The sequence below is a fragment of the Nyctereutes procyonoides genome, unplaced genomic scaffold (genome assembly GCF_905146905.1).
Source record: "Nyctereutes procyonoides isolate TBG_1078 unplaced genomic scaffold, NYPRO_anot_genome, whole genome shotgun sequence".
Classification (NCBI taxonomy): Eukaryota; Metazoa; Chordata; class Mammalia; order Carnivora; family Canidae; genus Nyctereutes; species Nyctereutes procyonoides.
Window position 1 is genome coordinate 57,998,188 of NW_026575135.1, and position 13,717 is coordinate 58,011,904.

General features: G+C 36.6%; 1 protein-coding gene across 1 annotated transcript in view; it reads right to left on the minus strand.

The window, feature by feature from the left end:
- MEGF10 (multiple EGF like domains 10) overlaps window positions 1-13,717 on the minus strand; it is a 339,552-nt gene that overhangs the window by 186,572 nt on the left and 139,263 nt on the right. Inside the window, exon 6 of the mRNA XM_055302009.1 lies at window positions 5,799-5,898. Within this exon, the coding sequence (XP_055157984.1) occupies window positions 5,799-5,811 (13 nt within the window). The 5' untranslated portion in view covers window positions 5,812-5,898. The remainder of the gene's footprint in view (window positions 1-5,798; window positions 5,899-13,717) is intronic.

Genomic DNA, 13,717 nt, shown 5'->3' on the forward strand with positions numbered 1-13,717 from the left:
TTGGATGTTGCTGTCTCCCTTGAGCTGCAAAAAGAATTGTACACTGTCTCAGTTTCCAAGTCAAAGTTGAGAGCACATACACTTCATTGGCTGAGCCTCAGTCACATGTCTAAGGTCCAGTTGCAAAAGTGTCTGAAGAAGCAAATGGTTGTCCTTTGTGTTTCTATCCTGAAAGGAAGTCTCTTCCTCTAATCAAGTCTCATAAGTAGAATCACTATTAGCCTCTGTGGTGCTTTGTGCAACTGAGGAAAACACACCTCTAGTTGACAAAATTAGTCCTTCTCTTCTCCAGTGATTACAGGCCACTGTCAAAATTTGGGAGCAGAGCATGCTTGAATTTTAGCTCCACTTGACCACTCTGCTAGAAGTTTGTGCAGGGCCCAATGCACATCTGTATGCAGCAGCCCTGCTGCTAAGGTGAATGTTTATCAAATACAGAAAGGAGGTGCTGCTGGGATGACAGATATATACTAAAGGAAGACATCCAGCTTAGGGAGAAATATGGTTAATTGGTAATGTGCATGTAGCTTGATAAAGACCAGTAGAGAAATGCTCTCAAGAAACCAAAACAAGTGAACAAAAGCTAGTCAAAAATTGGACTGTGGTGAGTCATCACTTACTGTGAAACTCAATCACCATCACTAGGAGAGTCTCTCTTCACCATGTATAGAATTTGGCCCCCAACAAATAGAAACACAAAGTGATATTGGCAGAGGAGGGGCATATCTGAATCATCATGCAGAATTACTTGGGACCATTAAAAATTTAAAACAATATAATATGTTGAGATGAACATCAACTGTCATCCTGGTTTATGAAATAACTATCTCATGTTTAACAAAAGAGGGGAAGATTTATGGGAAAAAGTTATATATTCTCATGTTAAAACAATCATTTGTTCACAATTACAATAATTTAATTAAGTATCTGTGAAAGAAAAGGTATGTATTTTTCTAATACTGTATAATAATCAATGTAAAAACTTTCTCGGCCAAAATACATTATCAAATTAAAAGTAAATATTCATAAATTATTCCTATTTTATCCTGAAAATAGTAGAAATAGTGAAAATACGCAAATTGATCAGACCATTCCGTATTGATTAACCAGGGCCCTGGGAAGTAGATTTGATTCAATAAAACCCTCTTGCATCAGATCAATTCCATGTACATGTATTACACAGGTTGTAATTACACTAGGTTGGTAGATTTTACACATACTATGTCTGGAGTATCCCTCTATAGTGGAGTAGTAGACTGAAAGTCTATTTGGAGGTTGCCTGGATGGCTCAGTGGTTAAGGGTCTGCCTTTGGCTCAGGTCAACATCCTGGGGTCCTGGGATCAAGTCCCACATCAGGCTTCCCACAGGGAACCTGCTTCTCCCTCTGCCTATGTCTCCGCCTCTCCTTTTCTCTGTCTCTCATGAATAAATAAATAAAGTCTTAAAAAACAAAAAGTCTATTTGGAGACAAGTGAAGACAGAATGGAAAGACAGATTGAATGTCCCAATAGAATGGACATTATATCAGTTGTCTTTCGATTTTATCGACTGTTTGCTTTGCCGTGCAAAAGCTATTTATTTTTGATGAAGTCCCAATAGTTCAATTTGCCTTGGTTTCCCTTGCCTTTGGAGACATGTCTAGCAAAAAGTTGCTGTGGCCAAGACCAAAGAAGTTGTCGTGTGTGTTCCTCTCTAGGATTTTGATGGATTCCTGTCTCATTTAGGTCTTTCTCCATCTTGAGTCTATTTTCGTATATGGTGTGTATGGTGTGAGGAAATGGTCCAGTTTCATTCTGCGGCTGTCTTCTCCATCTTGAGTCTATTTTTGTATATGGTGTGAGGAAATGGTCCAGTTTTCATTCTGTGGCTGTCCAGTTTTCCTAACATCATTTGTTGAAGAGACTATCTTTTTTCCATTGGATATTCTTTCCTGCTTTGTTGAAGATGAGTTGACCATAAGGTTGAGGTCCATTTCTGGGTGCTCTATTCTGTTCCATGGATCTATGTATCTGTTTTTGTGCCAGTATCATACTGTCTTGATGATTAGAGCTCTGTAATATAGGTTAAAGTCTGTAATTGTGATGCTATCAGTTTTGGTTTTCTTTTTCAACATTTCATTGGCTATTTGGAGTGTTCTCTGGCTCCATACAAATTTTAGGATTATTTGTTCTACTTATGTGAAAAAAGTTGATGGTATTTTGATAGGGATTCATTGAATGTATAGATTACTCTAGGTAGCATAGACATTTTAACAAAATTTATTCTTCCATTGTGAGCATGAGACATTTTTCCATTTCTTTGTGTCTTCCTCAATTTCTTTCATGACTTCTATAGTTTTCTGAGTACAGATCTTTTGCCTCTTTGGTTAGGTCTATTCCTAGGTATCTTATGGTTTTGGATGCAATTGTAAATGGGATTGACTCCTTAATTTCTCTTTCTTCTGTCTCATTGTTAGCGTATAGAAATGCAACTCATTGTTGTGCATTGATTTTATATCCTGCCACTTTGCTGAACTGCTGTATGAGTTCTAGCAATTTTGGGGTGGAGTCTTTTGGGTTGCCCATAGAGAGTATCACATCATCTGCAAAGAGTAAGAATTTAACTTCTTTGCCTGTTTAGATAATAAAAAGAAATTTTTTTGTTGTCTGATTGCTGAGGCTAGGACTTCCAGTAGTATGTTGAATAGCAGTGATGATGTGTTCCTGACTTTAGGAAGAAGCTCTCAATTTTTTCTTATTGAGAATGATATTCACTGTAAGCTCTTCATAGATGGCTTTTATGATATTGAGGAACGTTCCCTCTATCCCTACACTGTGAAGAGTTTTAATCAAGAAAGATGCTGTACTTTGTCAAATGCTTTTTCTGCATCTATTGAGAGAATCATATGGTTCTTGTCCTTTCTTTTATTGATGTAGTGTACCACATTGATTGAAGATGTTGAACCACTCTTGTAGCCCAGGAATAAATCCCACTTGTTCGTGGTGAATATTCCTTTTAATGTACTATTGGATCCTATTTGCTAGTATTTTGGTGAAAATTTTGGCATCCATGTTCATCAAGGATATTGGTCTGTAATTCCTTTTGGTGGGGTCTTTGTCTAGTTTGGGGATCAAAGTAATGCCAGCCCATAGAAAGAATCTGGAAGTTTTCCTTCCCTTTCTATTTTTTAAAAAACAGCTTCAAAAAAATAGGTATTTCTTTAAATGTTTGGTAGAATTCCCCTGGGAAGCCATCTGGCCCTGGACTCTTGCTTGTTTGGAGGTTTTTATTACTGCTTCAATTGCTGGTTATAGGTCTGTTCAGATTTTCTATTTCTTTCTGTTTCAGTTTGGGTAGTTTATATATTTCTAGAAATGCATGCATTTCTTCCATACTGACTAATTTGTTAGCATATAGTTGCTCATAATATGCTCTTATAATTGTTTTTAATGAAATAGAAACCAAAAGAACAGTAGAAGAGATCAAGAAAACTAAGAGCTGGTTCTTTGAAAGAATTAATAATATTGATAGGCTCCCGGCCAGACTTATCAAAAAGAAAAGAGAAAGGACGTAAATAAATAAAATCACAAATAAAAGAGGAGAGATCACAACCAACACCAAAGAAATACAATTTTAAGAATTTCCTTCCTTTTTAAGGCTAAATGGCATTACTACATCTATATTCATACTTTGATAACCATTCATCTGTGGATGGAAACTTGGGTGAATTCCACTTTTTAGCTCTTTGAGCTACTATGAGCATAGGTTTACACATATTTTTTAGAGACTTTGCTTTCAATTCTTTAGGATAAATACCCAAAGATGGAATTGCTGGATCATTTGGTAATTCTATTTTTAATTTTTCTAAGAACCGCAATACTGTTTTCCCTGTGACTGTGCCATTTTACACTCCCACCAACAATCCACAGGGGTTCCAATATCTCCATATTCTGCTGACACTTGTTATTCCCCCCCCCACCCTTTTTTTTTATAGTAGCTATTCTATAGGTGTGAAGTAGTATGTCATTGAGGTTTTGATTTGCAGTTTTTGACTATGAGAATCTTTTTATGTGCTATTGGTAATTTATATCTTCTTTGGAAATTTTTCTATTCAAATTCTTCACCTTTTTTTTAATTGGATTGTTCTTGTTACATTTTAAGAGTTCTTTATATATTCTGCTGTCCTCTTGATCACTCCACTCCAGATATACTGATCTCCTTTCTTTTCTTCAAAAATACCAGGTATTATTCCCCCGTGGGTCCCATGTTATTCCCTCTCCCTAGAATGTGTGGCTAGCTGTTTCATCTTCTCCATTTCTTTTTTTTTAATTTAAATTCAATTAGGCAGCATATAGTATATCATTAGTTTCAGATGTAGTATTCAGTAATTTATCAGTTGCAAAAAAACACCCAGTGCTCATCATCTCCATTTCTAACTCAAATTGTGCCTTCTCAGTGAGACTTTCTATCAAATACTGCAACTCATTCTTGCTCCCCAGCATACTTAATCTCCATTAAAATGTTCCATATTTTAATATTGCTTCTAATATTAATTATCCTTCTAATATCCTATATAACTCACTTATTCATTATGTTTATTGGTTGATATCTTATTGTTTACTGTTTATTGTCTTTTCCCCCACTAGAATATAAGCTTTTCAAGGGCAGGGATGTCTATTTTATTTATATATCTCAAGCACAAAGTGATGTCCTTGTGCATGCTAATGTCTCAATAATAGTGAATACATTTTAAAAATAAGTTTTATAATTGAGTAGAGGATTTTTATTTTATACCTGGAAGTTATCTTTTTAAGTAGAAAATTATTTTAAGAGCAGAAAGTTCTCAACATGAATTTCTTTCATTCATTTAACACATTTGCCCAAACCACAGAGTCACACAAATATGGCTCTCAGGGGATTCCATCTTATCTCTCAGATTATAACTATCCCACTCTTGCAATAAAATAAAGGAAGAGAGGAAGATAAAGAATTAATTACTCAAACCCTTTAACTTTTCTGAAAACACAGGGAATTTTTATCAGCCTCCTTTGTTATTTATCTAACATAACCCTCTAGAATATTAATATTATATCCTGAGATTTGTAGCTTTACATGGCCATGATATAGTCACACAAGTAAAGACCAACTATCCCCAAAGAGTCTTTCCTGACACTTCTTCTACATCAATTCACTTTGGAGCTTTCAAATTCAGGAATATCAATTCACATTAAATCAACATAAAGTTGTTTTACTAAAATGCAGCACTTCATCGCTTTTTCGTAATACATTAAGAGGGTAGTAATGTTGGGGCGCCTGGGTGGCTCAGTGGTTGAGCATCTGCCTTCAGCTCAGGTCGTAGTCCCAGGGACCTGGGATCGAGTCTTGCATCAGGCTCCCTGCATGGAGCCTGCTTATCTCTCTCTGCCTGTGTCTCTGCCTCTCTCTTTTTGTCTCGAATGAATGAATGAATGAATGAATAAATAATCTTTTTAAAAAGAGGATACTTATGTTTATATGCCTTATTGGGATAAGCAAGCCCTTTGGAAGGCTCCTCTGGTGACCCAGCCTGCTCAGCCACCCTTAGGGCAGTGGGTGACCCACTGGTTGAGAAGTTTTGCTAGGTAATATGACATCATGAGAAGTTAATTCTTAGCAATGGCAGGTAAACCCAATCCTCTATGATGACATGGGTTACAACTTCTCATTGTTTTTCCTTCACCATACACTCTAACAAACTTACTCTACTCTCAAAGTTTCAAATTAACAATCCTTTGAATTTTGAAAACAAACATTTGAATATTGTGGGAAAGTTCCTCACCTCTTCTGGCCATATTAGTCTGGTGACACTCCACTACCCAAAACACACAAGCAGAAAATGAAAGGGAGGTGGATCTCTAAACGAAAATCAGGAGCTCTTTCTAGAAAAAAAAAAAAAAATTGTGAATGAATTTAGGGAAGCAAATACTCATTACCATTTAACTATCTAAAAATAGAAGTAATCTTTAATTTGTCCATTATGCCAAAACAAATTACTAACAGATAAAAGATTTAAGTGTTAAAAGAAATGACCCATTAAGATTCCAGAAGATTATCTCAGTAACTATTTTTAAAAGTCTCATTTAAGAAGGATGCCTGGGTGGCTCTACGGTTGAGCGTCTGCCTTCAGCTCAGGTGTGATCTGGGTCCAGGGATCAAGTCCCACATCAGGCTCCCCACAGGGAGCCTTCTTCTCTCTTCTTCTCTCTCCGTGTGTCTCTCATGAATAAATAAATAAAATCTTTTTAAAGATAAAATAGCCACATGTGGCTAGTGCCCACTGAATCATTTGTCTAACATAAACATGGATATAATGTGGGGTGCCTGGGTGGTGCCATCAGTTGGGCATTCAACTCTTGATTTTGGCCCAGGTCGGATCTTGGGGCCACAAAGTCCAGCCCCATGTGGGGCTCTGCACTCAGCATGGAGTTTGCCTGGGTTTCTCACTCTGTCTCCCTCTGCCCCTCTCCCCACACTTTCTTTAAAATAAATAAATAAATCTTTTTTTTTTTAAGGTAGATATAATGTACCTATGTTCTGATTGTACACAGCAGGTATCTGATAGTTGGCCTTCCTCCTTTTCAAATACATACTTTTTAACAGGCTATGTAACTTATTTTCATACAGATTTGAAAAAGGCTGTATGTCTGAGTTTATAGTGTGAATAAAACCTTTTTAATAGCAGAGAAATAAAGGCCTTTGTTCACTTCAGGAAGTTTCATGATCAGCACCAATTGCTATAGTTATCTGGTTATATTCATGATCCACATTTAAAAAAACTCAAATAGTAGAGTTATTCTGCACTCTGTATCTGCACCTTTAAAACATATACATAAGGCTTAAGAATTATAAGCCACATTTCCTGATGTAGCCAACCTTGTACATTCACTTTCCTTTCAAATATTTATAGTGTGTAGTTAAGAGTAAGTTAGACCAAACAAGGACAGTAAAATTCAATACTGGAATTCTTATTCCAACTTAGAAAAGGAATCTTTTTTTCCATGTGATTAAAGCTTTAAAGATTGAAACTGGAGCTCCTGAGAGCCTGCCTGATAGCAAGAACAACACAAAGAAAAGTATGAAATGAGACAGAGAGAAAGAATTCCTCTTGGCCCCTAGATCCAACCATGCCTGCAGTAGACAATGTTGAAGGAGGAGGATCAGGTCTCTATGAGTTTTACAAGCGGATATATTCCTTGGTTTTCCTAAGCCAATTAGGATAGTATTTCTTTCTGTCTTTTGTACCTGAAAGGGTGCTATCAAAACTTAATAACCAAGAAAGCACAGAATTTGGAATTAGACAAACTGGATCCTAATGTAGCTGTGATCCAGAGTCCACATTTAGGTATACTGGGATAGTTATGCCTTCCTCTTAGAACTGTTGTCAAGACTAAATGAGATAGTATGATGTGCATATGAGAAACATTTTGAATATGCTAGTTCCCTTTTTTAAATTTTCCCTGGGAGCTGAAACAATGTCGTACTCTTGAGTCCTCATACTCCTTTCCTTCCCTATTGATCACTTAAGTTTTCCATTTATACCCAGATACAATGTGAACCTTAATAAAAATTAATTCCAATTTAATTAAAAATAAAGATGGGCATTTCCTACAACGGGTGATAGAATGGTCCCCATCTAGTTTTATAAGACAATCAATTCAGGGAGCAATCATATTTGTCTTTGAAGATAATATGGACTCAAAATGATGGCTGTGAATTTGTGTTGCTCTTCACACTCTATTCTTTTCTATTTTCTGTCATCCATATAATGGGGATTTAATCTTGCACAGGCTTTGGTCATATGGTGCAGTTTCTTTTGTCTTCTTAAATGTAACTGTGTAGACTCTCCTCTATTGGCACGGAAGATTTACTTGCCTTTTATAATCATACTAGATTTAAGTTAAGTAGCTTGATAATCACACAGAATATAATTAGCTCATCATTTACAGGATTACCTAGGCTAAAAATTGACACAGTAAAATACAGTAAGCATGTTTATGCCCATCTAAAACCTTGCATTAATAAAGGTGATCAGATTATACAATTTCCAAGAAAATATCCCTAGCATAGAGGATTAGAAATACATGTAAGCTAAATTTAGAATTCAGGAAAAGCAATCCTACAGCTTACTTTCCATTATTTTTTTCCCTTCAACTAATCTCTTAAGCTGAATAAATTAAAGTCTCCAAGATGTTTAAACAATTCAGTCTATATTAGTATGCTATGATTTATTACAGAATACAGTTGTAAAATCATTGCCAAGCTGCCCCTAATACTGTATAGTCATAACTGGAAATCTCCAGCAAAGGCATCAATGTCCTGCTTACCTATTAATTTTAGCACCTTATCTATAATTACTCATCTCCTCCTAAAGTCTCATCCCTGTCTCTGTCACATTCATGAAACCATATTGCCAATCTGTCAGGGAAAATGCTGCTTTCTATGGTCTAATAGTGTATCTAAAATAATCTCTTGTACCTTTAAGATTTTTTCTTTTTTTTTAAAAGCAAAAGATAGCTCTTCAGAACAAAAGCACGTGAAACAGAACTATCTGAAAAAATAGATAGCTGAGTTTCTCTTAGACTCAATTTTAGAACTTCCTGGACTGAGGAGAAGGAAGAACACAGAAGAGAAAAATAGAATAAAGTGAGTTGGGCCCTATATTCTCTACATCTCTCAAGTTCTAAGGGTGACAAAATGATGCTAGACAGATTTAGGATCTTTGAATAAAAGGAGACTTGTGGCCTGCTTTCTGTCTAGACTCCAAAAAGACAGAAAATCCTCACAAAGGCTGATGTTTAGTTATTTGCTACATACTATGGGCTGGTTCCCACCTCCTCTAAGGTCTTCTCATAGAGGCTACATTTCCCAGTAGACCTAAGTCTATGAAATAAAACCATAAAATTCTTACAAGACTATGTAGGGGTGAACCACCATGATTTTAAATTCTGCATGCATTTTTATATATGACACCAAAAGCATAAGCAGCAAAAGAAAAAAAACCAGATAAATTGGACTTCATCAAAATTTAAAACTTTTATGCACCAATAAATGTTACCAAAAAGTGAAAAGACAATCCACTATATGAGGGAAAAACACTTGCAAATCATTTATCAAGTAAGAGACTTGTATCTAGAATATATTGAAAACTGCTACAGTTCAATAATAAAAAGACAAATAATACAGCTAAAAACAGGCTAAGACCCTGAAAAGATATTTCTCCAAAAAGATACACAAATGGCCAATAAGTACAAGAAAAGATGCTCAGCATTATTAGCCGTCAGGGAAATGCAAATGAAAACCACAATAAGATACCAATTTATACTCAGTAGGAAAGCTTACCATCAAAAATACATATAATAACAAGTACTGGTGAGGATGTAGAGAAATGATGGAACCCTAACACATTGCTGGTGGGGATATAAAATGGTGCCACCACTTTTGAAAATAGTTTAGTATTTCTTCAAAAGGTTAAACTTAGATTTACGACTTGACCTAGGGATTCCACCCCTAAGTCTATGCCCAACATATATACATTCCATCAAAAACTTGTACATGAATGTTCATGGCAGCTTAACTAACAACTAAAAAGTGGAAACAACTCAAATGTCCACTGACTGATGAATGGAGAGATAAGATGTGGTGTATTCATGCACTGGAAGAGAATTCAGCAATAAAAACAAATGAAGTACCAATCAATGCTACAATGTGAATGAGCCTTGAAAACATTATTCTAAGTGAGAGAATACAATCCCAGAAGAACACATATTATAAATATCTATTTACATGAAAAAAATGTCCAGAATAGGCAAATCTACAGAGACAAAAAGTAGATTAGTTTTTGTGTAGGGTGGAGGGCTGGAGGGGTTGGGGGGAGGATGAAAAGAGGGATTGGGAGAGTGGGATAGGAGGGATGCTATCTGAGGAGAAAGCTTTTCTTTAGGAATAATGACAATGTTCTATAATCAATGATGGTGATGGATGCATAGCTCTGTGAATATACTAAAGCCAGTGAATCATACATTTTGCATACCTAAAATTGTTCAATTGCATGATATATAAGTTATATCTCAATAAATCTATTTTATAAAAAAAGACTGAAGGGAAGAAGGAAGCCAGAGCTACACCTGGCTTTGGCTACACCAGCAGCACCACCCTTATAACAACTGCACTGGGTCTGCAGGAAGAGAAGAACACAGGTTCAGGGGAATTCAGGCTTAGACAGGTGTGCTCTCCTACAGGGCCAGGAGCATCTTCCTGGAATTCCTGAATATTGACTAACCCATCTTACCCCCCTCGGGGTTTTTTCCTCTTCTGCCCCTTCCTATGATTTTTGTGGCTTAATTTGCTAAGTTAATCTTGCTCTGCTTGAAATTTCTAGAGGAGTATATTTTCCTAACAAAATCCTGACTGATATTATTGCCTAGAGAGCATCTATCCTCCTCATTCTCTCCCTAACAAATTCCAAATTTTCTTCAGATACTCACTCCTCCACATAGCCAAAAACCTCAGGAGACTGTGATTTCTACTCTCAGCTTCTGGGTTCAACCTGATTTCGGTCTAGCGGTAATCCCATTCTTTTTGTTGAAAATTGACTTAAAAATAAGCATGTGATTATAAGACTCTATGTTAACTAACTGGAATTAAAAGTTAAACTTCAAGTAAAAAAAAGAAAAAAAAAAGGGAAAGGAGGGAAATAGGCATGTGACCCAGCCATACCAACAAGAGATGAAGAGGATTTTACCAGACTTCTAGGAATATTCTACTTCATTTGAAGAAAGAAGCTTGAGAAGCCAATTAATAGAAAAAACAAAGCTGCAATTTCTGCAGGCAGCCATCATACAACCAAGACAGGAATCCACTTTAGAATGAAGATCACAGGCAGAGGGCAGGGCAGAGAGACAAAGAGAACTCAAGTCTTTGATTGCATTTTTAAACTGCTGGACCAACACGCTCTGAAGCTTGCCTTACCTCTTAACTTCCTATAAAGCTAATAACTGGCCTTAAGGCAGTTTGAGATAAGTTTCCTATTACAGCTGGGAATATCTTAATTTATGCTCTGAGACACCTTGGAGTGGCAGCCCTTCTATGCAGACAGGGCTTACGGTAACTCTTCAGTTTCCCACAGTCCCAGAGTGACAAGAGATATCATCCAAAAGTTATCTCCATACCCTGAGAGATTTAGCTGAGGGGTGGCTGGTGCCTGGAAGGGGTCTTGCAGCCAGAAGAGGAGACACAGCAGCATGAACCATATAAAATGAGAGTCGATGTAGGAATGCGAACATTATGACAGGAGGGTGATGACAACAAGGACTTGGGGAGTTGCTACATCACAGCAAATGCCAGACAGGCTAGAAGATGACCTGGGATGACACCTTCCTCACTTGACATCTAAGTGTAATTTAAAGCCTCTCTCCAAAGCTCTCAAACCTTGAGACAAGGATAATGAATGGCCTGGGTTAGTTTTGCACCACCAAAGAGAATGGAAGCTCAAAAGAGACTGTTGGATCATAGAAAAATCAAAGAAGCTATGCGTCAAGAAAAATCATAACCCTAAAAGTATACATTTCAATTACGCAGAACTCATTCTTTGACCAGTGGGTGGCAGGAGTAGCATGATTATCTTGATTCCCATCCCTATCCGGTATTTACCAACCTTACCATCATGGAGGATAACAATCAGCTTTATCAAATCCTCTTTCCATTGCCTCTTCTCTTCAATCTGCAATTGTTCAGAATTCAAGCTAAGATCCTCTTGAAAATAGAATTTTTATTGCAATGGGCTCTTGGATGTAATCCTGATCAGAAGGCTTATTATAGAATTGTGACCATTGGTCACTCTCTAGTGGCCCTCTCCCCTGGTATGTTTTTGCTCAAAAAATTGATACATAATTAGGTAAGAGAAACTCAGAGAAATGGCTGTTAAGTCCAGTCCTGCAACTCTATCCCTTCTTCTTTACATGTCTTTCAAAGTCATATTGTTCCAAATCTGAAGCAAAGAATAAATTTTTAAGAATAACTGATGGACAATATTCAAGTCGAAGTTGATCTAATGTGGAACATCAACATGCTTACAAGTCTTTCCTCTGATTAATTTTGTGAATTTAAATGGCACAGTGCTTGTAAGGACTTGTTATCATGATTTCACTTCTTGATTCTTAACTTTCTTCTTTCTCACTTATATCCCAATCCCTTAAAACCAATCTAATTTCCTCAGTGTTGTCATAGATCACCCCAAGGAGAGATGATTGATGTCAACACAAATGTCGTTTGGTCCCTAAGCTGAGATGAAGAAAATTTTCAGTTTTCATTCTAAAGAAAAGAAAATTTGCTGTGCAAAGCAAGAATACTGAACACAGCTGAAAAAGGAAAGTTAAATATCAGATCACTGGGTCTCTGATTCACATCATCAACCTCCTATTAAAAACAAATTTATACCCATGGATTTGCAGAAAATAATTTCATCTTCATATTTCACTGCTATGTTAATGATACTCTTTAGTGAAGCATTTGATTGAAAATGTTACTGGAATAGCAAAAACAGATCTTAATTTTTCAATGAATTTTTTAAAGGTCTTTCTGCTTTATGTGCTTGCTCTTACAACTTTAAAGATTGGAGAGTAATATTTAGCAATTATGTACATACCTATTACCAAGAAATTTAAATGAAAACCAGTTATTTTATATTGTCACCAAAATCTTGAGATTCTGCCTAAGTCTGTTTGCTAAATACAAATCTTTTATGTAATATATGAAGGTTTATTTTTAATATTTCTACCAAATGTTGACTTGCAATCTTGCAATTAGACCATGTGTTACGGGTTACCATGTTTGCTGAAATGGTTGCTATAAAAAACTACATGTTTACTCAAAATTATAAACCAGATTTGTCAAACAGATTGGTTTTAGCCACCAACTTAATGAGCATGAACCCTCTGGGGCACTACCTGATGTAGTTTGAATTATTCCAACCCGTGTAGAAGGAATGAAGGCGATTTTCTTAGCATTAAGATTTCTTAACATTTAGAAACATGGCTTGTAAAGATGTATTTAAAGAAAAGGTTCTAGCGGATTAATTTCAAAACACAGTGTCAGGCAGTTTCCAAATGGCAGGAATGGATGACATCAGAGGCTTCTAGGCATCACTGGGGGTAGAGGTAACACCACAGGTTTCCCACAGGATGCCAAGAGTTGTTGTGAGGTGGAATGGCAAAGGTGACAGCAGTTTTCTCTAGTGCCTGGTAGATGCTAGTGGCCGTAGCATTTCCTCCCTACAGGAGTTCCATGATACAATTCCCTGGAATCTACTAGAAGAAGTGCTCTCCCCAAACAAGATTGTAAACCATGAAAGAGGAAGACATGACAACCAGCAAGTGGGAGCTCCAACATCAGCACGAGGAAGAGGAATGTTACTAGAATGACAATGAAGTGGAGATCCTGACAAAGCTGAGCAGTGAGTCTAGAGAATAACCAGTCCACTGTGAAGGGGAAGGATAATCCGGAATGCACTTTCAAGCAAAACTAAAATTGTTAGGCTTTTCTCAAGTGTTTGACCAAGGTGAGAAGTTCTTTTTTCCTTTTGTTTCTTCCTTTTCTCTCTTTTCTTTCCTTTGCTCCCTTAATTCTGTCCACTGTATCAAGAACAAAGCAAATTTAAAAGTAGACAATTATTGGGACACCTGGCTGACTCAGTAGAGCATG